Source organism: Enhydra lutris, unplaced genomic scaffold (genome assembly GCF_002288905.1).
Source record: "Enhydra lutris kenyoni isolate GAN:26980312 unplaced genomic scaffold, ASM228890v2 scaffoldscaffold24, whole genome shotgun sequence".
Taxonomy (NCBI): Eukaryota; Metazoa; Chordata; class Mammalia; order Carnivora; family Mustelidae; genus Enhydra; species Enhydra lutris.
Genome location: NW_019154108.1, coordinates 21,729,546 through 21,755,866, shown reverse-complemented (window position 1 = coordinate 21,755,866; position 26,321 = coordinate 21,729,546). Strand labels below are relative to the sequence as shown.

Here is a 26,321-nt window from a genome sequence, read left to right as displayed (position 1 = left end):
TAATATAAAGCAATCATGCTATCTAGAATTTTATTTTGCAAACCCCAGGAAAGTTGGTTAATAAACTGACATGTTTGTCAAACCACATATAGATTTGTTTAACATTTATATTTAATTTTATAAATGTTGAGGGTGAAAACTGACCTTTCTTCTTCCAAACAAGATTTGGGGGTGGAATACCACTTGATTCACACAATAAACTAATGAGATTCCCTTCAATGACTGTAAGTTGAGCACGTTCATCAGAACCATAAATATTTGGTGGTACTGAAAAAGGAAAAAATACTATATTACATTAACTTTACATAAAATTTCCTTAACATTTTACATTAAAAAAAAAAAGGTTCCCATTCAAATGACATAAGGGAATAATTAGCCCTTGAGGTTGACATATCAATACTACATTAAAAGTCAACTGTAAGACACAGAATAAATACCTATTAGCAAACTTCCTGTTTTTACAGACAGAAACTTAACAAAATATTCAGAAGCTAATGTATTGTAGATAGTTACACTTTTTGCATAAAAAAGCTAAAGCGCCTACCAAATTTACACTTAACTGTCATTTCTGCTCAGCCAGTTTTGATGTCTCAGCAGCTGAACAGAACTGGAAAACATCAGGCTTACAACATGATGGTAAAGGAGAGACATAGGGGTTTGACCTAAGAAATGGATATGTTACCTATTCTAGAATGCACAGCCTGCCTCCCCACTGTTTTCTAGTTTCTCTTTGGAATGTTTAAGTGAACACTGACTACCCATGCTCCTCTCAAGGAGGCCAAGTCTGCCTTTGCTAGCTGATGTCTCCTCTCCAGTTGCTTCTCCAGCGGCCATATTATCAGGGGCAGATGCTTGCTCTTCCAAGCTCGTGGGAGTTGAGGAGTGGGAGAATCCTTCTTCCCCCTCAATATAGCTTCTAGTCATTGTTCAACTCCAACTGCCCCAAGTGAAAACCTCCTCTTTTGAGGCTCATGCCCCCAGTTTACTTCTCTTTCCCCCTTACCATCATCTGTGAACCCCCCATTTTTTTTCTATTCACTGAAAACTTTGGTACTTGTTTTTATCTTTCTCCTTCACACAGAGACCTGGCATGCTTCTGTATGAACTCAACATCTGCACGTATGCCCAGTCTAACCACCACGGCTACTCACTTCCTCGATCTGCTCATCCCTTTCTCCACCATGTTGATCATCTAGAACTTTTCTCCTACTGCTCTGTCCTTGTATTTCTTTCACTCAATTACTCCCGGTTCTCACTTTATCAACCTTAGTTGAGTCTCAAGTCACTTCTCAGAAACCTCCCAAACCAGCTGCCTACCCTTGTTTACAGACTTCTCTATCCAGCTTAGATTTCATGATCAATAATTTCAACTACTCCTTTGCCAATAATCTCAACTGCTTTGCACTGCTGTCCTTCCTATTTTGAAACACCTTTCCTCTGGATGAATCCTACAGTTTACTCTGTCATCTCCTATACCACAGACAGAAAGTTCTGCAGAAGAAAACAACAATTACATAGATTGCCATTACTCTAAGTATACCATCTCCAACCTCAATTCTACCCTCCTCTACTCCCATGGCTTACCACGGACACAAATACTTGCAAATCTGTATCTGTAATGCAGACCCCATGAGGTCTAGATTTTTGTATCTGACTACTAAACATCTCCGTCTGGATACATCAGAGGCACTTTCAAACTTGACTTGTCCACAACTGAACTCAGTCGCCTTTGTTCCTTCACTGAGGGAATGACACTGCCGTTCATATGGCTCATCTGGCCAACCCACACCAACATCCATCCTTTCCTCTTCTTCTTTTCACACCTTTCCATGTAATCAATTAATCTTGTTAATTCAATTTCTTAAATACTACTAGAGTTTATTTGTTTTATTCCCTAAATATAGATCTGAACACCCAGTCCTTCTTTAAATCCTTTTAACAGTATCTTATCACCTTAAGAATCAGATCTATACTTCAAAAGTTTTAGAGGTCCTTTTCAATCTGTCCCCTTTAACCTTTCCTACCTAATAGCTTCTCATTCTCCACTGTACCACACCAGGCTCCGTAGTGAGTGGATGTTTGGTTCAATGAATGCAGACAGTCTTCTCCAGGTCTCTGTAGTGCTTCCATCCTCTTTAGAGAGCTAATGTCAACTCATTCTTCAAATCCCAATTAGATGTCATGAATCCTGATATGTCTTCCCACAAATACTCCTATGATATCTCTTAGGAGATTTAATTTTAATTGACTATTTAAAGAAAGATATTCCTGCAGCAGCAGACTATATGTTCTGTGTGACCAGTGTCTTTGCCTTTCTCATTAACCTCTCTATGTCTACATGAGGCACAGTGACTAGAACACAGAGGCACACCCATAAATATTTTTTGAGTAATTCTATCTTTGATGTCTCAACTTTTTCGCCCTATCATTTATTCTTATATATACTGTATTCTGCTTTCCACTATTAAATTGATTTTCTTTAAGAGGCATTGGTCCCATTTATAAATTGCACTTTATAGTTTATGTCTAATTTCACTTTTCTGCAACATGTGACACTATTCATTCATTCACCTACCCATCCATCTATGTCCAACTTATTCCTTGCCCATATTCTTCTTTTGGGTACACCATTGTCTTTAGTTTTGATGACACGAGTGTTTCCCTACTTCTTTCACTGCTTCTTCCAGTTTCTCATTTGTGTCTCTTTTTCTGACTTACCTGGTGAGAGTCATTATACAGTACTCTTCTGTATACATTCTTCTTTTTCTCTAAGGGATCTCAACCGCCACATATATACTCATGTCTCTAATTTTATATTTTAACTCTTTTCTCTCTCTCTTCTAAATGATAGGCTTCTATTTCTGACTGCATGGTAGACAGCATCACATGGACACTCTACAGGTATCTTCAATACAGCATTGCAAAAATGAATTTCTCACCTCATTTTCTAACTGATGATCCCTCCTAATTTTTCTCTTTTTCAACCTTTACTTGACAAAACCCAGTGCAATGTCTTGTCCATACTAGAAGTTATACAAATATTTTTCCCATTTGAAAGAAATGAGAAAGAAAGGGAAGGAGCAATGGAGGGAGAATAGGGGTGAGAAGAGGCAGGAACAGATGTTAATGATACATAAGTAATATACAGCAAATAAATTACCACCTAGTAAATTTTACTATTTAAAGGTAAATTAATCCTTTTATAGGGTGAATAATAGCACTTCTCATAATCTTCCTTAAGAATTTTAGAATGATAATAATTTATAATTAACAAATCATTTTCTACATAAACACATGCTTTTAAAGACTTAAAACATATGTTCTCTCCATTGGAATAAAATTATTTCCTCTACCCATTTTTATTTTAAAAATATGGTTTTGAATAAACTTAGAAATCAAAGAGAAATTTCAGCTCATTATCTCAATAGTTAAAAAGTTTAAACAAATACAATCAAAATTAAGAGGGCAATATGTTATAAATGAATTTAAAGAAGTAAATAAAATAAAGGTGGTTATGCTGGAAATGGGAGTACTTTTTAACAATTAGCAGACAGTTGTAGCTAGGTAAAAGTTGTGAAAATTCCTAAGCATTATCTTAATTGGTAACAAATGGTAGAATATCAAGTGAGGATGACTTTTCTCACTGGTCAGCACAGTAATCCCACCTCCCACCAAGTGCAGGTGTTCCCACTCACACACAGAATCCATAGGCATGGTTTGGCCTTTTGACTTATTTCAATTGATCAAACCACCCCACCAACAGTTCATGGAGAAAGCCCAATCATTAGTCAATTATCATATGGCTTCACTTACTTGTGGAGCATAAGGAATAACATGGAGGACATTGGGAGATGGAGAGGAGAAGTGAGTTGGGGGAAATCGGAGAGGGAGACAAACCATGAGAGACTGTAGACTCTGAGAAACAAACTGAGGGTTTTGGAAGAGAGAGGGGGTAGGGGGTTGGATGAGCCTGGTGGTGGGTATTACAGAGGACACGTATTACATGGAGCACTGGGTGCGGTGCATAAACAATGAATTTTGGAACACTGAAAAAAATAAAATAAATATAAAATTAAATTAAATTAAATTTAAAAAAGAACATCCTGGTTTTAAGAGCCAAAGAGTATAAGCTCAGGCAGGAGAGTAGAACTGTTCTACCTGAAAATTACAATGACTAAAACATACAGGTTCTGGAAGTCTATCTATAATTGATCTTAAATTAATTACATATAATCACACTTACCCCAAATATTGACATTATAGTTTTTCTCAGTTTTTCCAGCAACGTTTGTTGCCTCACAAGTGTAACGACCAGTGTCTTGAACTTGAGCCTCTTCAATCTAAAAACAAAACCATGCTTTGAAATTTCAGTTTCAATTTCATAATTGGAGCTTTTCTATTCATGTTATTTGTGACTTCTTATTTTTCATGAGTATTCTAAAGATTTTCAAACATATAGAAAGGAGAGAGAATAGTAAAATGTATGGCTATATGCCCATCACCCACATTCAACATTTAAATCAAGATTCAACAATTTTCATCTATATCATACTTAGTTTTAATCTAATTAATATTAGTGGCTGAAGGCTTAGAAAGGCCTTTTAAATATAATGACATAAAATTTAGATTAAATGGCAATAAAAATCAAATTAATTTCTGAATAAGATTCTTAGGGCTTTAAAATAGATAACCTTTATATATTTAGGATATTCAGTAAAATAACACCTTTATTATTGGTTTATTACATGTCTTCTCCCTATATGGTTTATAAGTTTCTTTTTTAAAGAAAACTTTTATTTCAATTCTAGTTAGTTAACCTACAGTGCAATATTGGTTTTAGGAGTAAAATTCAGTGATTCATCACCTACATACAACACCCAGTGCTCATCATAACAAGTGTCCTCCTTACCTCCATTACCCATCTACCCCATTCCCACCCACTTCCTTCCAACAACCCTCAGTTTATTATCTATTGTTAAGGAGTTTCTCATGGTTTCTCTCTCTCTCATTTCCCCCCTCTCATATGTTCATCTGGTTTGTTTCTTAAATTGTACATATGGATGAAATAATATATTTGTCTTTCTCTGACTGACTTATTTCACTTCGCATAATACATTCTATCTCCATCCACATTGCTGCAAATAGCCAGATTTCATTCTTTTTTGATGGCTGAGTAATATTTCATTGTGTAGATTACCAGATCTTCCTTACCCATTCATCAGTCGATGGACATTTGGGCTCTTTCCATAGTCTAGCTATTGTTGATAGTGCTGCTATAAACAGTGGGGTGCATGTACTTTTTCAAATCCACATTTTTGTATCCTTTGGGTAAATACCCAGTAGTGCAGTTACTGGATCATAGGGTAGCTCTATTTTTAACTTTCTGAGGAACCTCCATACTGTTTTCCAGAGTGGCTGCACCAGTTTGCATTCCCATCAGTAGTGTAAGAGGGTTCCCCTTTCTCCACATCCTTGTCAATACATTTTGTTTCCTGCGTTGTTAGTTTTAGCCATTCTCACAGGTGTGAGGCAACACCTCACTGCAGTTTTGATTGACATTTCCCTGATGATGAGTGATACTGAGCATCTTTCATGTGTCTGTTAGCCATCTGGATGTCTTCTTTGGAAGAATATCTATTCATGTCTTCTGCCTATATCTTAACTGGATTATTTGCTTTTGGGTGTTGAGTTTGTTTGTTTTTTTAAAAAGATCTTTTTTTATTTATTTGTCAGAAAGAGAGAACACAAGCACGGCGAGCGCCAGGCAGAGGGAGAAGTAGGCTCCCCACTGAGCACAGAGCCCAATGTGGGAGTGGGATCATGACCCGAGCTGAAGGCAGACGCTTAACTGACTGAGCCAACCAGGCATTCCTGAGTTACATCAGTTCCTTATATATTTTGGATACGAAGCCTTTATCAGATATGTCATTTGCAAATATTTTCTCCCATTCCATAGGTTACCTTTTAATTTTGTTGATGCTTTCCTTCAATGTGCAGAAGCTTTTTATCTTGATGAAATCCCAGGAGTTCATTTTTGTTTTTGTTTCCTCTGCCTCCAGTGACTTATCTAGTAAGAAGTTGCTATGGAGGCAGCTGGGGGTCTGACCCTTGGTTTTGGCGCATGTAATGATCTCAGGGTCATGAGATTGAGCCCCACATTCGGTTTTGTGCTCAGTAGGATCATAGGGTAGCTCTATTTTTAACTTTCTGAGGAACCTCCATACTGTTTTCCAGAGTGGCAATCCTCTCCCTGTCTGTCTTCCTCGGCTGCTCCCTCTCTTGGGATCATCTCCCTGTCTGTCTTCCTCGGCGGCTCCCCCCCACCTCAAATAAATATTAATCTTTAAAAAAAAAAAAAAAAGAAGAAGAAGTTGCTGTGGCTGAGGTCAAACAGGTTCCTCCCTGTATTCTCCTCAAGGATTTTGATGGTTTCTTGTCTCACATTTAGGTCTTTCATCCATTTTGAATTTACTTTTGCGTATGATGTAAGTGGTCCAGTTTCATTCTTCTGCATGTTGCTGTCCAGTTCCCCAACACCATTTGTTGAAAAGACTTTTTTCCATGGATATTCTGTCCTGTTTTGTCGAAGATTAGTTGATCGTATAGTTCTGGATCCATTTCTGGGTTTTCTATTCTGTTCCATTGATCTATGTGTCTATTTTTGTGTCAGTCCCATACAGTCTTGATGACTACAGATTCGTAATATAGCTTGAAGTTCAGAATTGTGATGCCTCCAGCTTTGCTTTGCTTTTTCAGGACTGCTTTGGCTATTTGGGGTCTTTGTGTTTCCATCCAAATTTTAGGATTGTTTATCCAAGCTCTGTGAAAAAAGCTGGTGATATTTTGATAGGGATTGCATGAGATGTGTAGATACCTTTGTGTAGCAGAGATGTTTTAACAATGTTTGTTCTTCCATTGCATGAGCGTGGAATGTTTTCCATTTTCTTTGTGTCATCTTCAATTTCCTTCCTAAGTGTTTTATACTTCTCAGAGTACAGATCTTTTACCTCTTTGGTTAGGTTTATCCTTAGGTATCTTATGATTTTGGGTGCAACTGCAAATGTGACTGATTCCTTGATTTCTTTTTGTGCTGTTTCATTATTGATGTATAGAAATGCAACAGACATCTGCACACTGATTTTATATCTTACAACTTTGTTGAATTCATGCATTAGTTCTACCTATTTTTGGTGGAGTCTTCTGGGTTTTCTACACAAAGTATCATGTCATCTATGAATAGTGAAATTTTGAATTCTTCCTTCCCCATTTGGATGCCTTTTATTTCTTTTTGTTGTTTGATTGCTGAGACTAGATTTACAGTACTATGTTAAGTAGTAATAGCAAGAGTGGACATCCTTGTCTTGTTCTTGACCAGAGGGAAATGTTCTGTTTTTCCCCACTGAGGATGATATTAGCTGCGGGTCTTTTGTATATGGCCTCTATGATTTTGAGGTATGTTTCATTTATCTCTACTTTGTTGAGGGTTTTTTAATCAAGAAAGGATGCTGTATTTTGTCAAATGCTTTCTCTGCATTTATTGACAGGATCTTATCCTTTCTTTTATTAATCTGGTGTACCACATTGATTGATTTGTGAATATTGAACCACCCCTGAAGCCCAGAAATAAATCCCACTTGGTCATGGTGAATGACACTTTTAATCTACTGTTGAATTTGCTTTGCTAGTATTTTATCAAGAATTTTTGCATCTATGTTCACCAGGGATATTGGTCTGTAATTCTCCTTTTTTAAAAAACAGAAATTCAAATACTTAACACATAATGTATTATTTGTTTCAGGGGTACAGGTCTGTGATTCACCCCCTTTCCCTCCAGCAACCCTCAGTTTATTTCCTATGATTAAGAGTGTCTTATGGTTTGTCTCCTTCTCTGCATAACATCACATATGTGATATATATATATATATATATATATGAATGGAGTGTTATACACACACACACACACACACACACACACACACACACATATGAATGGAATGTTATTCAGCCATAAACAAGGATGAAATCTGGCCATTTGCAACAACATGGATGTAGCTAGAGAGTATAACATTAAACTATGTAAGTCCTTCAGAGAAAGACAAATACCAAATGAGTTCATTTATATGTGAAATTTAAGAAACAAAACAAATGAGTAAAGGGGAAAAAAGAGAAAGAGAAACAAAACAAGAAACAGGCTCTTAACCACAGAGAGCAAACTGACGGTTACCAGAGGAGAGGGGGGTGGAGAGATGGTGAAACAGGTGAAGGGGATTAAGGAGGACACTTGTGATAAGCACTGGGTGTTGTATGTAAGTAATGAGTCACTATTATCACAATATTGTACACCTGAAACTAATATAACACTAATGTTAACTATACTGGAATTAAAATAAAAACTTTATTAAAAAAAATACATTGCTTGCCTAGTGTGTTCCAGGCAAAATGAAACAGTAAGAATCTACTACTTTACCTGGTTGAAGATCTGCATGAATCATTTTGGGAAATGCACAGGTAAGACAGTTTTAACTGACTCGTTTTGTCTGAGTTCTGTACAAGTTTTTATTTCCATGCAGTCCTCCCTGCACACCCCTCAGTGGGACCTGCACACTTCAGGGTAACTGGCCAGCCTCTATGGTAGAGATTCAATAGATACCAGGATTTTTTCACCCTCACTTTTCTTCTGGCTTCCCAAACCTATTGAGATCTGTGCTCTAAAGAAATCAACTTCTATACTCTGAAATTTGCGAAGACATTTCTAATCACACATAGCTGTCCCCTCCCAGTGCTGGGATTTGTGTTCATACAATTGTCTCCCTCTGTCATTTGGTCCGAGCCGGGGTTTGAGAATACTACCCGTTGATTTCTAGAGCTCTAGGTCTGCCTCTGAGCATGGCCAGTGTTTTTTGCTTTTCTCCCCCTAGACGGCTCAACGGACTTATCCTACTTTCCTCCATCAGTTATTCCAGCCTTTCCTTATTTACCCAGCTCCACCATTACAGGTCATATTTCCTAAGGTCTCTACTTGGTTGCCTCTAACACACTCCATACTCCCTCCCATTCTCTCCCACACTTCTGCTCTCCTTATATAAGCTTCTCAGCTTCCTATGTGCTGATACCATTATCCATTTCCTAAGACTCCCTTTGTTTGACACTAATAACCTTCCTTTACCAAAAGGCTATGTGGCATAGGGGTTAGTAGCATGAGTTTTAAAGCTATACTCCCTGTATTCATATCCCATTTCTGACACTTAGTAACTGCGGGATGATTACCTAGCCATTCTTCCAGTTTCTCAATAGGGTTATTATGAGGAATTTATAAACACACCAATGGCTTATTGACTTCCTGAACACTAATTCCTTTGTATTTTTAATTTTTTAAAGATTATCCATTTATTTTTTTGAGAGGAAAGGAAGAGAGAGCGAGCAAGCAAGAGCACAAGAGCAGGGGGAGGGAGAAGCAGACTTGCTGCTGAACAGGGAACCCGACTCAGGGCTTGATCCTAGGACCCTGAGATCATGACCTGAGCCGAAGGCAGATGCTTAACCTACTGAGCCACCCAGGTGTCCCCTGAATCCCAATTCCTTAAACTGGTAATGTTAGCTCTTCTTTCACTCAAATCAACCTTGTCAATATTATTTCCAAATATTCACTTTATTAAATTATCTGTTTCAGCCACACTAGCTTACTTGCTTTCTATTATCATGCCTTTTTTTCTCATCTACACATAAAAAGCCAAGTAGCCTTTCAAGATTTCCAGGCAACTGCAGTCTCTCACCTTTCACTATCCTTCTAGATTGTGTTACCTGTACCATCTGAATAGTAACTAACTTACACTTATAGTAATTACTGCATTTTCAACGGAACTGTTAATTTTCATATATTTATGCAAAATTGGAGGAAACTGAGGGTAGGAAATGTGTCTATTTTTCACACTGTATTCAGAGCACCTAGAATGGGTGTTTATTTGCTGAGTGGTTGAATGACTAAAAATGAAGTATTCGTTAGAATAGTTCTATAATGTTTTCCCAGAAGCATTTTGGATGGTTTCTGGCTACAAATATGGATAAATAACTAAATCTTACTAAGCATAAAATTTTAAATATTATAAACCTCATTAATAAAAGAGTACCTAGAATTTTACAAGATGAAATTAGTAGAACATGTGTAGACAGGCAAGTTTAAAATCAAAGCCATGAGCTTAGGAATAATATAAGAAGAAGTAAATGAATCTCTAGCCTTACCTTTAACACACTTCCATTTTCAGAGATACTGAGGCCTGGTTTCTTCAGCAAGGGGCGGCCATCCTTCAACCAAGTCAAAGTAGGTGGGGGGATAGCATCACTCTGACACAGTAGCTCCACAGCTTGGTTAATGAGGACAGAGATGTTCTGTTCTTCTCCCATAATATTCGGAGGAACTAAGTGAAAGAAGTGTTTTCCCTCAGGATAAGACAGGCCAGCTCACTGCTTATCTTTAAGTTATTTACCAAATAATTTATTAGTTCTTTTAAGATGTAGGATCACAATAATCCTAACATACCCTCTTTGCATCATTTGGTTCAGAATGAAATATTAAGAAATCACTGATTAATATGTTCCCATTGAACAGAAATACCTTTCACTTTAAGAAGTTTTAGAACTGGACGTTCTCACCAAGTGCCTAGTTCAGAAACTTTTTGAATAAGGTGTTACTGCTTAATATTTCTAGTAATAAATTACTCGTGAAGCATTTTGGAAATAACAATAATTAAAAGCATATATACTTTTGATTATTTAAAAATATTTTTTGCCAAAGAAAATAAATTTTATCAACATGGAGGCAAAATTAAAAAAATAGAGTTGAAAGAGACCACCTGGTCCCACCTCACGGTATGTAAAACATGAAGTAGGTGACAGACAATAACTTATTTGAAAAAATGTGACTAATTTGTGGCAAAGCTAGGAGTCTTCTGATGTGCAGTTTAGAGCTCTTTTTGGTTTTCCATGATGACTTGTCAGCTTTCTATGGAATAAAGACCATGTGGGATAACTGACACAATAAAGAACAAAATGAAAGCAGTGGCCAGCTGTATAACATACAACTACATAAAAAGAGGAAATGAGTTGAAATTTTAATGAGATTAAAATTAGAATCCCCTGGCTATCAAGCTTGTCAGATGCTGAAATGTGTTCTTGGAAAAGTCTAAGGAATCTCCTTCCCTTGGGTGTATTAAAATATAGAGTAAACAATCATTTGTCTCAGATGGTTTAGGTACAGTCCTGCCAAGAATGAGAGGGTAGGCTCCGTAACTTCTCAAGGACTCTTTCAGGACTGTATTTATAATAATTCAAAAAACACAAACTAACGATGAAATCAGGCCTGTTATAAAAGGGCCACTCTGAAAAAAACAGAGAGGAATTTCCTTGGCCATTTCTCACTAAATCCCATAACTAGTCAGGATTGTAGGCAATGTACCATATTCACAGTGTTTTTTTTCTCTTGATAAGAAAGGTTAAGCTGCACTGAAATGAATCCTAAGGGATTTTCCAAATGCCCTGATAGAAACAAGATTTTTGTGGTAAGGATCGTTATTTTGGTTTCTGAGCCACTGTTTCAGGCTGGATCCTGCAGCATGTGGGAAAAGGACAATGAATGCAACAGGCTTTGACGACTAACACTGCCGTTCTGTAACCAGGAGGTTTCTCTATGGAGGGAAAGGCATATATACTAAAGGCCACTTTCTTGTACTGTTTCCGGATGCAGCACCTGTGCTGAATCCACAGGAACTGATGCCATGATATAGAGAAATGTCATGCACCGTCACTGCAATAGACTAATGGAGCATTTGGGCAGAGATTCCTAATGTCCCTTCTGCTCTGTTTAACGGCACACACAGACTTCTGGCTCTTGATAGGCTTAGAGTAATCTATGGGGGAACAGAAAACAGTGGGATTGTTTTTAATATGTGACACATTAGATAAAAGATATATAACCAACCTGTCTGAGATTAAAACTGCTAAAATATTAGCAAAATCAGCACCATTAGTACTGTTTTCTAAGATATTATGATAGATATTATGTTTTCTAAGATATTATAAAAAATTAAGATACATTCACCAATCTTAGCACAGAAAGCCCTAAATAAAATAGCCTAACATTTAACAGCTTGCACATAATTTCAAGTAAAGTCTGGTCTCAGGGGACAAAAAGTACCATAACTGCATAAAAATATGTTTATCTTAGAGTATTTATAGAATTTACAAAAGAGCATGAATTCTTTGTGACTACTTGTAGAAGTAAAAGTCAGAAATAATTCAAGAAAGCAGAATGCTAATTTATTTCCAAATATTTTTCCTCCAATTATTTTTCTTTATGGCTAAATGAGTTGAATCAAGTTCAAAAAGAAACCAGACTTTTTTTTTTTCAAATTGCGAGGAAAAAATGCAAAAACAATAGAGTATTTGTTTCTAAAGGAACATAAATTAAAGCAAATCTAATTATAGCTGAGGGTATATATTACTGAAATGCATCTATGTTTTCTGTCCTTTCATTTCCAACTTTTTGTTTAGTCTGAGAAGAGAAAAGCCTCTACCCTTTAGATCTCAGCTTCCTTAGATGTTATCCTTATTGAGCTTTGTGGTTATATTGCTTAGGAAGGGGCAGGGGGTATCATGTCTGATTCTCATTCTATGCCTTATACTTGTTAAATTCAATTATCAACATCAGCACTGCCGCAGGGTTACACTCAAGTTCCTGGAACACATGTGGTCTCTAAGACAGTTCTCTGAGCTTAGATTCAAAGTAAAGGTACAGGAAACTCTACCATTTAAAAACCTAATTCTCTCGTTTTAGCACCGCAGAATATGGTAAAACATACCCTGAATTTATACAGGGGGGAAATATTTTAATGAACTACTCTTACAATTGTAGGGAAAGCTATTTTAACCACTGTCTACTCTTCTTATCACCCCCATACTCTACAATGTCAATCTGAAGGGAATTGGCCCCTGGAAATGAATACTCACTAGGCTCCAATGAGACTCCAGATTGTCAAGGTTACTACTACAAATGTAGGAATATAATATATGCAAATAACACTAAGAGGGGAGCAGAGATTGGAAACTAATTTCAGATTATGAGTCAGAAATTGTACAGTTCTTTAAATGCTTGCTGGGCATCTATATTTCAAATGCTAAGCATAGGTAAATGTTGGCTAACCATCTGACTGTTATAACAGGAAAGATCCCAGTTTTCAGACCAAAAGAGTGGTATAGAAATGCCTTGGCAGGGTGCCTGGGTGGCTCAGTGGGTTAAGCCTCTGCCTTTGACTCAGGTCAGCTCAGGTCATGATCTCAGGGTCCTGGGATCAAGCCCAGTATTAGGCTCTCTGCTTAGCAGGGAGCCTGCTTCCCCTCCCCCTCTGCCTGCCTCTCTCTCTCTTTCTCTCTCTCTCTCTCTGTCAAATAAATAAATAAAATCTTTAGAAATGCCTTGGCAAATGATAAAAAATAGTGATGTGCGTTTTTATGACTCCTGGAAAAGATATCAATGCTCTTTCGTCTCTCTGGTATACTTTTGACACTAACCCATGTAGAAACAGAAGGAGCCAATTCCAGATTTTCAGTTCTGACTAAAACCCAGCAAATACCCCTCTGCTTGCTAATTATTGAAGGAACTTTTGTATCACAGACTTAGATTGACTGATGAATCATTCTCTAAGGATAATTCACATTGTCAGCTTTCCAATTCTCCATAAGACATAAAAATGACCCAATTAGATTTAAGCGAAGGAACAGACTACGTGGGATTGGGCATTTTAGTCCCATCTGTTATCTCTGACACAGCACTAGCAAAGCTGAAGGCTGGATGAGGACCCATGTCAATTGCAGAAGCAACACAAAAGAGGGAACATAGAGAGCCCTTTAGTAGTTTACTGATGTCAGCTGGGATTTTCAAGATCCATTAGACATGTAAGTTAGCCATGTTGTAACAGGATTTTTTTAAATTAAAAAAACTATAACTTTAAGTTATTTGTGATTGTTACATTTACTTTTGGCAAACTTAGAAAGAGGAGTCAACCCCCTACATGGTCTGGAGGTTAAAAAAAATCTCTCTCTATATATAGATATAGATATATATACACACACATACATATATACGTATATGTATGTGTGTATATATACACACATATAGAATAGGAGTGAACTACTTGGAAGTGAGGCAGGACTAGGACTGTACACGTGAAACTAACATAACACTGTATGTTAATTATACAGGAATTGACAGAAAAAGCCCAGATACTCTTGGTGGGGCCACGAAGAAACAATTCCATTACTCCATGACCAAGGAATATAATGCAAATAAGACACTGAAAAAAGCCTAAAACAGCTCTAAATGCAAAGGTAAACTAAAATGTGGAATGAAAAACACATCCTATGAATGGAGGCCAATTAGAACTGAACTTTGTTCAGGAGGACTTCTGCTGTGATAGAATTAGACATTGCCTTTTGTACCTTATAGCTGTATCATAGGTAGGAAAAAACTCAAATTTTCTCTAAATTTATGCCTAACTTTTGCTTCTCAAATAGCCTTTAATTCATAGACATAGTATTGACTAAAAAACATACTGATTATAAATATAAAAGTAATAAAATCAAGGCTTTGAGTAGAATAGCTCAAGAGAGCTACTTAAACAAATTCTCCCTATAGTGAAAAGATTATATCTTCTAAATTGCTAAGCTGCTCTCCATAGTCATGTTCTTCAGAGTTTTCTATGAAACCAACACCTAGACTTTTAACTTCTCAGAACATTAAGAAAGGAAAATCAGACAAAGTCAACTATAAAGCAGGAAGGTAGAATTTGATTTGAAATGATACTGTAAAACCATTTCTATTGCTCATGGTTCTTTATTGTCAACAACTTCTTTAACTTCTTCAATGATTTTAGGAATTAAACATATCTATACCAGAACGGAAATAATTATTAAAATATTTCACCATATACTCTGAGGTCAATGTCCCTTTGTTTCTCCCCAGCAGCATTCACAGCAACGCAGGTGTATCTCCCAGTATCACTGATTTGAGCGCTGGTCAGTGCTAGGATGCGGCCTCCAGACAGAACCTTTCGATGAGAGGAAAGGTAAATAGTCAACATGCTCCTCTGAGAAACATATGCATAAACAGCCTTTTTTCCTCCTATTTTCTGAGGTTTATCAATTGACATTTGCCTCCAGAAAGATTTCCACTTGGACATTTTATTTTTCCACTTGGATATTTTAAAGTGGGCAAGCATCATATAATCTACTTCTTAACCTCTCTTTGAAAGAAGACTGTGAAAAGCTAGAACCAAACTTGGTAATACCCACTGAAAACAAGTCCCTGTATATGAAATCAAGTGAAGGTCCAATCTCATCCATCCTTACTGCAGAGAGAGAAAAAGGCACCAGGGGAGAAAGATGAGAAGAAGTGGGAATAAGAGCAGCTAATCTTCCTTCTAATTTTCTTGGGGAGGATAAATAAGAAGTTATAATTAATAGCGAAGTAGCAACCAAGTAAATTAACTAGTCACAACAATGGCTCTTTAATCCCGTTGGTCTAGTTGTACTTCTAAAATATTGACATTAACCCTGGATCTTCCGTGGTCCCAAATTCTGCAAGCAGTGGATTTTTGAGAAAAACCAAGAAGAATGGTGGGAAAACTAAGTTCTCTATTAGGCAAAATAAAATTTAGGTACACTTTAAATGAGATAGGTGTGCTTCTATAATTTTAATTTTGAATCAATGTGAAACACTTAAACTGCTTTCTCAGATTCAAATTTCATTTCTACAGTGTTGTGTTTCTAATTTTTCTTACTTTATTACTTTATGTTTTTGTAAAATTAAATATACCCTACATGGTTCTCTAATTCATGAATGTTTCCAAACATTTTAATACAAATTTTAGGAAGAAATTCCTGTTTTTGTTGTTGATAAACACTTCTTTGTGCAAGGTATCTTTTGTGCTGGTGGCAGGGAATGAGGATGGGGAGGGAGGCAGAAAGACAAACGAACAGTCAAAATATAGTACCTACATATGAAACAAAAGAATTTTTAGATGTCTAAGCATTTAAAGAATTGTTTAGAAATCCCAATTGTGTGGCTATGGTAATTATGGAAGTAAATGTGTATGTTTTTGGATAACATTTGTCAATTTTATTCTCTAAATCTTGTTAACAGCTTTCCCTGTTTGTACTTATTTAATAACTAGGTGGTAGATCACCCTTAAGACATGGCAGAGAGTACCTGTAACCCGTTAGCAAAACTAGAGACAGGGCTCCCATCTTTCAGCCAGGTCAGACTTGGGGCAGGTGTTCCTCTGGCTTCACATTCTAACCTCACCAGGTTATTAACCACCACTGCCACCATGTTATTGCTGCCAGAAATTGATGGGGGCACTGAAAAGAAATAAAATGGAAATAAAAGTAAGATATATTAATATCACAGGATATTTCATCTCAAAATAATGAAAAGAATGTACAATGTCTACCGTTGTGTTTCCACATGTGAGTTTTTCATGGTTTGGTTTGGTTTTGGTGATCTCTTTCACATCATTTATTTGAGTTTCTAATTACAGCTATTCAGTTGTCAACATCTCCATTTTACAGATGAGGAAAAGGATGTTTTGCTACTTTGTTTGGGAAATCCAATTTTTAATGCCAGAGCATGTTTTTGTTTCTTGATTTTCAGATGTGTGTGTCTGCGTGTGCATGTATCTTCCTCCACTGTATCCAAGACCACTATGTTGTCTTGAAAGCATTATTAGCGATCATAACTTAAAATCTTTCTTTGATCAAAACCTATGATTTTGATAGATAATATTTACAAACAGGGTTATTGTCATTAACTGATGAAATCATCAATGACTCAACAGTTCATCTAAAGTGAACTGAAGTTCAACAGCATGTGAAACTAGAGCATTTTAATAGGAGTCAGGAAATAAAAACAATCATCAGTTATAGAACACTGCACCTTTATAAAGATGACAAAACACACTATGTTAAATCTTCACACCGAAATTTTATAGAAGCACTTAATCATTTTGAATGCATTTTTACCCCAGGATGCATCTAGAAGTGCCACTAACCATGAACCTGCAGATTATAAAATAACTCTGTCGCTCCGGCTGAGTTGATGGCCACACATTTATATATGCCAGCGTCAGAGATCTGGGCACTTTCAATATCAATGATCTGTCCTCTGTTCAAGAAAGTCACACTGCTGGAGCCTGAGAGTGGACGATTATCTTTGTACCATGTAATAGCTGTAAGGGGAAAAAGAAAGAAGTCCGTCTACTTACATCTTTTTTTTTTTTTAAGATTTTATTTATTACATTTTTTTTTTTTTTAAGATTTTATTTATTTAACAGAGAGAGATCACAAGTAGGCAGAGAGGCAGGTGGAGAGAGAGAGAAGGAAGCAGGTTCCCCGCCAAGCAGAGAGCCCGATGCAGGGCTCGATCCCAGGGCCCTGAGACCACCATCCGAGCCGAAGGCAGAGGTCCAACCCACTGAGCCACCCAGGCGCCTCTACGTCTTTTCTTTTAAAGCTCGATACCATCAAACTGCAATAAAAAGAACTGCCTTAGTCAAGCAGAGAATAACAATTATCATATGGTTTCAATGACTTGTGGAACAAAAGGAATTGCATGGAGGACATAAGGAGAAGGAAGGGAAAAATGAAGGGAAAAAATCAGAGAGGGAGCTGAACCATGAGAGACTATGGACTCTGGGAAACAAACTGTGGGTTTCAGAAGGGAAGGGGTTGGGGGATGGGGGAGCCCGGTGATGGCCATTAAGGAGGGCATGTACTGCATGGAGCACTGGGTGTTATGCACAAACAATGAATCATGGAACACTACATCAAAAACTAATGATGTACTTTATGTTGACTAACATAACATAATAAAACAATTAAATTAAAAAAGGAAATATTAAGGAAGAAATACAAATAAGTTTAGGTTTATATAAAAATTATAAGCTTTCTTACCATTAAAGTTTATTCTAGCTTAGCTTAGTAATAATATTACAGTGTTGTCTTACTATTATCTTACTAACAACCACAATAATAAACATTTAAAGTTTGTGTATACACACACAAAAAAAGAATTGCTTTATTCTTATGCTTATCATCCAAGTATAGACAGTTGAAATATTTCTTTAGGATTAGTTTTTTTTTTAATTTAATTTCTTTTCAGTGTAACAGAATTCATTGTTTATGCACCACACCCAGTGCTCCATGCAATACGTGCCCTCCATAATACCCACCACCAGGCTCCCCCACCCCTTCAAAACCCTCAGATTGTTTTTCAGAGTTCATAGTCTCTCATGGTTCATCTCCCCCTCCAATTTCCCTCAACTCCCTTCTCCTCTCCGTCTCCCCATGTCCTCCATGCTATTTGTTATGCTCCACAAATAAGTGAAACCATATGATAACTGACTCTCTCTGCTTGACTTATTTCACTCAGCATAATCTCTTCCAGTCCCGTCCACGTTGCTACAAAAGTTGGGTATTCATCCTTCCTGATGGAGGCGTAATACTCCATAGTCTTTAGGATTAGTTTTGAGGATCAGGTAAGCCTAAGGGAAACATGAATAGCCAAGCCAATATAAGAGCCCTGAAAATGAAGTTATAAAGCAAGTATTTATCATATCATACTGAGAAACCAGTATTTCTCATTCTTTAAATGAGCTCTAAAATGTCAATATTATTTGATAGCAAACTTTTAACCAATTCTATTTCTTTTTGTTGTATATATTCCTCTCATCTGTAAAACTTTTGTCTATGAATTTGATCAAAACCAAAGACCGTACACAATATTAGCCTTAAAAAATTATGTTGTTTTTGATTCATATTAATTATTTACCAGTGATGAGAATTACCAAAAAGAATACTATTCTCATTAAATGATTGATTTACAAAAATAATCAACGTGCACTAGAGAAAAAAATGTTTTTCAACATAAATGTATAAAAAACTACCATTGTGGGTTTTGTGGCCACAGTAAGGACAATAAAACAATTAGTTATTCACATATATCTACTTTGTTTAAATGGGTAAATTATTTCATGCAGTTAGAAGCAATGAAAATTCAAAAATTTCACGCACCTAATTATATCCTTCATGTCATTGCTTTACTCTTGGAATGTATTTTATGATTTTTCCTTTATTAGTAATTACTATATTGTTTTCATAAAAAAGATTTCGTTCTTCCCAAAAATCTTAAAATGTCAATAAGTTAGGAGTCCACAAGTAAACCTACCGGGTAATGGATTTCCAGCTGCCTTACACTCCAGCTGAATGGGGTTGTTCAGCACCACGGTCTCATTCAACATCTTCCCTGCATCCTCCAGACTAGGCGGTTCTATAAGAAGCCCAAACATAATTAATTCACATAAGTAGGATATCTAAATGGAAACTATCTGCTCAGTGGAAATTATCGTTCCTTTCTGTCTTTCACATATATACACTGACATACTTGGAACAAAAGTATTCTATTAAGTAGAACTGAAGGACAGGATAAAAAAAAAAAATCTGGGGCACCTGGGTGGCTCAGTCTGTTGGGCATCTGCATTTGGCTCAGGTCATGATCTGGGATTCTTGCTGAGCGGGGAGTCTGCTTCTCTCTCTCTCTCTCTCTCTCTCTCTCTCCCCCCTTCTGTCCCTCCCCACTGCTCATTCTCTCTCTCACACACGAATAAAAAAAATAGAATAAATACATATAAATTTATCTTTAAAAGATCTTAATTAGTTTTCAGGATCATTCTTCTTTTGTCCCCAGTAGGAAAGTCCTCAGAATTATAGATTAGCAGGGCAGTAAAGATAGTTAAAGGAGTATTTTGTAATTCCAATTAATCTGATTGGTCTGATAATGAATTGCCTTTAACAAGAAGTAAGCTATTTCATCTGAACTCTTCCAGTAAAAGGGAAATCAGTATTTCTCAAACTATCTGACTTTACTTCAGATAGTACTATCTTAAACCATTTCAGAAAAATTAGAATTTTGGTTTTTGGTTTACTAGCAGTTTTTTTTCTTTTGATATAAAAGTTATAATTAAATCATTAGTAAAATAAAATAGAAAACTACATTTTTAATTTTAAACATCACAGATAATGCTACTCTATTATTTAATGTTCATATAATAAAGTAGGAATTAAGAAAGTTTGAGAGGCATATAGGAATAAAAGGAATAACAACATAGAATAGCAATGCGCTATGTTTCTAACACTATCTCAAGGATTATAGGAAGGATGTCAGGATGAAAAACTCACAAGTAAACTAGAGGCCTTATCTTATTTTGAGAAGATGCTGTAGTTGTAAGTTAGTATCTGAAGTTTATAGAAAAACTACATTTTAAAGATTTGCTAAATTAAACACATTTAGTACACTGGAGCCCTTTAACTCCACCCCATGTACAATCAAGCAATCCATCTAGTCATTAATCTAGTAAAAACAGAAGAGGAAAGGAGAAAGGACAAATAAATAAGAAGAAATAAAATCAACTACATAAATCAAGAGCATAAATGCGAATGAGCTTAGTTTTTTATTCAATAGACAAAGAATTAACACATCTGTGGGTTAACACTTTCTTATTTTTAAAGATTTATTTATTTGAGAGATAGAGAATGGGGGAGAGGGTCGGAGGGGGAGAGAGAGAGAGAGAGAGAGAGAGAATCCAAAGAAGATCCCTGCTGAGCAAAACCCTGATGCGGGGCTCTATTCCTTGACACTGAGACTATGACCTGAACTGAAATCAAAGAGTCAGATGCTTAACTGACTAAGCCACCCAGGTGCCCCAACACTATTTTTTTTTTAGGTGCCCCAACCCTATTTTTTTTTAAGATTTTATTTATTTATTTTGAGATAGAGAGACAGAGTGAGAACGAGAGCATGAGCCAGGAAACAGAGGGAGAGGGAGAAGCAGGCTCCCTACTGAGCAGGGAGCCCAATGTGGGGCTCCATTCTAGGACCCTGGTATCATGACCTGAGCTGAAGGCAGACCCTTAACCGACTGAGCCACCCAGGTGCCCCCAACACTATTTTCTTTAATAAAAAATTCCAAGCGGATAAAGAGCATAAATATAAAACTCACAAAAATACTGACAATAAAGAGCTGGGCAAACATAGCCAGACAACAGAGTGACATCAATTTCTGACAAACTGGTATACTAAGCAAAAATCATTAAACATACAAAGCAACATGCTTTCTATTGCTTAAAAGGTCATGATTCAGGGCACCTGGGTGGCTCAGTGGGTTAAAGCCTCTGCCTTCGGCCCAGGTCATGATCCCAGGGTCCTGGGATCGAGCCCCACATTGGGCTCTCTGCTCAACAAGGAGCCTGCTTCCCCACCCCCACCCCGCCTGCCTCTCTGCCTACTTGTGATCTCTATCTGTAAAAAAAAAAAAAAAAATTTAAAAAAAAAAAAGTCATGATTCGTGAAGAATACATTATAATGGCAATGCTTTATGCATTGAACAACAAAGCAAAAGTTGTTAAAGAGCAGGAAATTTTTTGAAATTTTTTGAAAAATCTGAAAGTAGTATATTTTAGTGCATCTTTCTCAGGAATTGATTATAGTGAAATAAAAATTAAGTTTTAAAGAATTTAAAAAATAAATTACCCATCCAGATTGTGTGTGTATATTTGTGTCTATGTACACTTATAGTTAACAAAGAATACATGTTTTTTTCAAATGCCCATAGAATATTTTCATAACTTACTATATTATTAGGCTGCAAAAATCTCAAGAGATCATTTATAAAGACAATTTAATAAGACTATAATAAAAATGAGTAGAAATCAAAAACAAACAAACAAAAAGGTCTTTACAAGGGGCAGACATCATTAAGGAGGAAATCAAGACAAAAGTATAAAGAAAAAAATAAAATAGAATGAGACCGATTAAAATGAAAACATACAGTATGTCAGCTTGCTATACAGTATAGTACTCAAAGGAAATCCTAGGGCCCTAATTAACATATTGAAAACTAAGAAAAATGGGAATAAGTGGTCTACACATTCAACTCAGAATCCAGAAAAAAACCAATAAAATAAACCAAAAGAAGTCAGGGATAAAGAAATAATAAAAATTAAAGCAGAAGACAATACCAAAGAAAACAAATAAGCAAAACGAACAACAAAAGGCAATGAAACTCAAAGCTGGTTTTCAACAAGTTAAAAATAAAATCTGTCCTTGGGGTAAATGTCTTTGTGGGTCAGATCTCTATATGTATATCTGGAGGTCATTCCTGAAGACAAAGCCTAGAACCCAATCCTCCTTCATATCTGTTTCCATTTAATTTGGTGTGTTAATCCTTCCTGCTTGAAATGCCTAGAATGTTTCTGTTTTCTGCACTGAATTCAGATGAATGATATGGTATTTAAACACAAAAGACCTTTAAATATGGCTATATGACTTTTCCAACTGAAAGGGAAAAATAATTGGTCCATGACACATTCCTTCTAAACAGTTATTTAAATACTCACTTGAAGCCTTCTGGACTGAAGTGATCACTGAAGGCTTTGACAGACTATGTAACTGCTATAATAAAACATTATGGTAAGAATAAGAAATGTAAGAGGTATGGAGTGGGTTGGCTCTTTTTCCTCCCCTAGAGAACTTAAAGAAAAAAAAAGATTAGAATGGCAGAGTAGAACTCCAAAAATCCACTCCTCCGTAAAAGAAATAAGAACTCTAGAAAATTTGTGAAAATCAACTTTTTCAGAACTCTGGAAATTAACCAAAGACTTGCAACAATCCAAGAAGTGTTTATTCAAGAAAAACAGCTAAATCTCATGAACAGCAGTGAGTTTTATGGCATTTTATCGCCCTCTATTCCCACCACGTTCTCCACAGATCAGGAGTAAACTTGAAAACAGACAGCGTAGCAACCACAGTGGAAAAAGCAGCCTAGCAGATACTGAAAAAAGCAGAATGGGTTTGGAGCTACATAAGAGCATCATTCCTAGAAAACGGTCACTGTTTGACCTATCTGGCCCTTGCCTCAAAATCCACTCTCAAAAGACTTCTCTTTATTTAATCAGATTCAGAGTTTGCTTAGTGCAAACAGCCTTTTCCCCAGGGGAATGTTAAAATCTGTAAAAACAGACTTCACAGAAATTGTTCAGAAAACTCATGATATTAGTTTCCTCTTGCTTTCACAATAAATTGACTCAAACTTGACTGTTTAAACAACACAAATTTATTATCTTACAGTTCTATGGGTAAGAAGTCCAACACAGTCTCACTGGGTTAAAATAAATGTCTCAGCAGGGCTCAGTTCCTTTCTGTAGGCTGCAGAGGAGAATCTATTTCCTTGCCTTTTCCATCTTACAGAGGTCACTTATAATCCTTAGCTGTGGCCTCCCTTCCTCTGTCTTCAAAACCAGCAATGGCAATGTGTGGAGGACTCATAAGATCATTTCACATCCTATCACTCTGAAGTTCTGACTCCTTCTTCCACTTTTAATGTCCTTCTGATTTCACTGGGTCTATCTGGATAATCATGGGTAATCTCCCTATTTTGAGGTCAGTTAATTAGCAATCTTAATTCCATCTGTATTCTTAATACCTCTTTGACATGTAATCTAACATATTCACGGTTCTAGGAGTAGGATGTGAACATTTTGGAGACTAACAGTATTCTACCTACTCATTAAATAAATAAACAGAAGACAAAAACAAAACAAACAAACAAACAAACAAAAAAACCCAGCAACAGCAGTTATAACTACCACAACAACTATGGAAAGAAAAGAATATGGTTTCCAAAATGGCCACATTATTATTTTTTTATTTTTATTTTTTTAATTCTAGTATAGTTAAAGTATAGTGTTATATTAGATTCAGGTGTACAATATAGTGATTCAATAATTATATACATCAACAGTGGTCATCATGTAAAGTGTACTCTTAATCTCCTTCACCTATTTCATCCATTGCCCCAACCACCTCCCTTCTGGTGGTAACCATCAGTTTGTTCTCCATAGCTAAGGGTCAGTTTTTTGGTTTATCTCTTTTTCTTTGTTCAAAAAAATTTTTTTTAAGATTTTATTATTTATTTGACAGAGAGAGACACAGTGAGAGAGGGAACACAAATGGGCGGGGTTGAGGGGTGAGGGAGAAGCAGGCTTCCCGCTGAGCAGGGAGCCTGATGTAGGGCTCGATCCTAGACCCTGGGATCATGACCTGAGCCGAAGGCAGACGTTTAATGACTGAGCCACCCAGGCACCCCTTTCTTTGTTCTTTTGTTTCTTAAATTCTACATATAAATAAAAGCCTATCATATTTGTCTTTCTCTGACTGACTTATTTCACTTAGCATTATACTCTCTAGATGCAAGCACGTTGTTGCAAGTGGTAGGATTTCATTCTTTTTCATAGCTAAGTAATATTCCACTACAGCTGTCTCTCTACCATCTATCTATCTATCTATGTTACAATACCACATTTTCCTTATCTATTAATCTATTGATGAACACTTGGGTTGCTTCCATAATTTGGCTATTGTAAGTAATGCTGCAATAAATACAGGGGTGCATATATCTTTTTGAATTAGTGTTTTTGTATTCTTTTTTTTAAAGATTTATTTGTTTATTTCACAGAGAAAGATAGAGTGAGAGAGGGAACACAAGCAGGAGGAGTGGGAGAGGGAGAAGCAGGCTCCTCGCTGAGCAGGAAGCCTGGTGTGGGGCTTGATCCGAAGAGCCTGGGATCATGACCTGAGCTGAAGGCAGATGCTTAATGACTGAGCCACCCAGTCCTCCCTGTGTTTTTGCATTCTTTGGGTAAATACCCAACAATGGAATTACTGGATCATAGGTAATTCTATTTTTATTTTTTTGAGGAACCTCTGTACTGTTTTCCACAGTGGTTGCACCAGTTTGCATTCCCACCAATGGTGCACAAGTGTTCCTTTCCCCCAACATCTTTGTCAATTCTTGTTGTTTCTTGTGTTTCGATTTAACTATTATGACAGGTATGAGGTGATATCTCATTGAAATTTTGATTTGCATTCCTCTGATGATTCTTGATGTTGAGCATCGTTGCAAGCGATATTATATTATTTAAAATGTTTACTTTTTAACAAAGGTTAGGAGACATGCAAAGAAATGAGAAAGCATGGTCCATGCACAGGAAAAGAAGCAGTCAAGAGAAAATGTGCACAAGGAAGCCCAGATATTGAACTTATTAAACAACAACTTTAAATCAGCTATTTTAAGGGATGCCTAGGTGTCTCAGTCAGTTAAGTGTCCAACTCTTGATTTCAGCTCAGGTCATGATCTCAGGGTCATGAGATTGAGCCCCATGTCAGGCTCTGTGCTGGGTATGGAGCCTGCTTGAGATATTCTTTGTCTCTTCCCCTCGGCCTCTAATAAATAAATAAATAAATAAAAATAAATTTAAAAATTCATCAGCTATTTTATTACATTCCAAGAGTTAAAAGAAACGATGTCTAAAGATCTAAAGGAAAGTAGGAGAATGATGTTTCACTAAATAGAGAGAATTGATCAAGAACTGGAAATTGTAGAGAGGAAACAAATAGAAAGTCTAAAATTTAAAAGTGAAATATTTGAGTTGGAAGAAGAAAGAATCAGTAATTGAAAGGTTAATTGAAATGATCCAAGTTTAGGAGCAGAAAGAAAAAAGAACAAAGAAAAATTAACAGAACAGAGACTCTGAGACTTGTGGGACACCATCAAGCATTATGCATAATGAAAGTTCCAAAGGAGAGGAGAGAAAGAAAAGTGTAGAGAGAATACTTGAAGATATATGGTTGAAAACTTCCCAAATATTAATGAAAACATTAATGCACACATTTAAGAAGTTTAACAAACTCTAAATTGGGTAAACTCAAAGAAACCCACACCTATAAATATTATGATAAAGAGAAAATCTTAAAAGCAGCAAGGTAGAAAAGTGACTTATCATGTACAGGAATCCTCAATAAGTCTAACAGCTGATTATTCATCAAAAAAACATTGATGCCACAAGGCATTGGGAGACTTATTAAGATTGCTAAAAAGAAAAAGACTATCAGCAAAGAATTCTATCTCTACCAAAACTATCCTTTTGAAGGAGAAATTAAAACATTCATGGAGAAAAAAAAAAAACCCAGAAAATTCACTGCTAGTCCCCAGCCTTACAAGAAATACTAAAGGTCCTTCAGGTTGCAAAGAAATAGTAACTCTAATACACATGAAGAAATAAAGAGCACTAGTAGAAGTAACTAATAGTAAAGATAGTAAAACTATATTTCAAGCATAACTTTTGTCTCCCCTCTGATTTAAAAGACAACAGCATAAATC

The 26,321-nt window shown here is 36.3% G+C and overlaps 1 protein-coding gene across 1 annotated transcript in view; it reads right to left on the bottom strand.

Moving 5' to 3' along the window:
* Positions 1 to 26,321, bottom strand: part of LOC111150763 (hemicentin 1) — a 471,859-nt gene that overhangs the window by 144,667 nt on the left and 300,871 nt on the right. The window contains exons 37-43 of the mRNA XM_022508355.1: positions 19,274 to 19,375; positions 17,100 to 17,276; positions 16,259 to 16,410; positions 14,975 to 15,098; positions 10,240 to 10,415; positions 4,244 to 4,340; positions 145 to 267 (exon numbers count right to left, since the gene is read on the bottom strand). Of these exons, the coding sequence (XP_022364063.1) occupies positions 145 to 267; positions 4,244 to 4,340; positions 10,240 to 10,415; positions 14,975 to 15,098; positions 16,259 to 16,410; positions 17,100 to 17,276; positions 19,274 to 19,375 (951 nt within the window). The remainder of the gene's footprint in view (positions 1 to 144; positions 268 to 4,243; positions 4,341 to 10,239; positions 10,416 to 14,974; positions 15,099 to 16,258; positions 16,411 to 17,099; positions 17,277 to 19,273; positions 19,376 to 26,321) is intronic.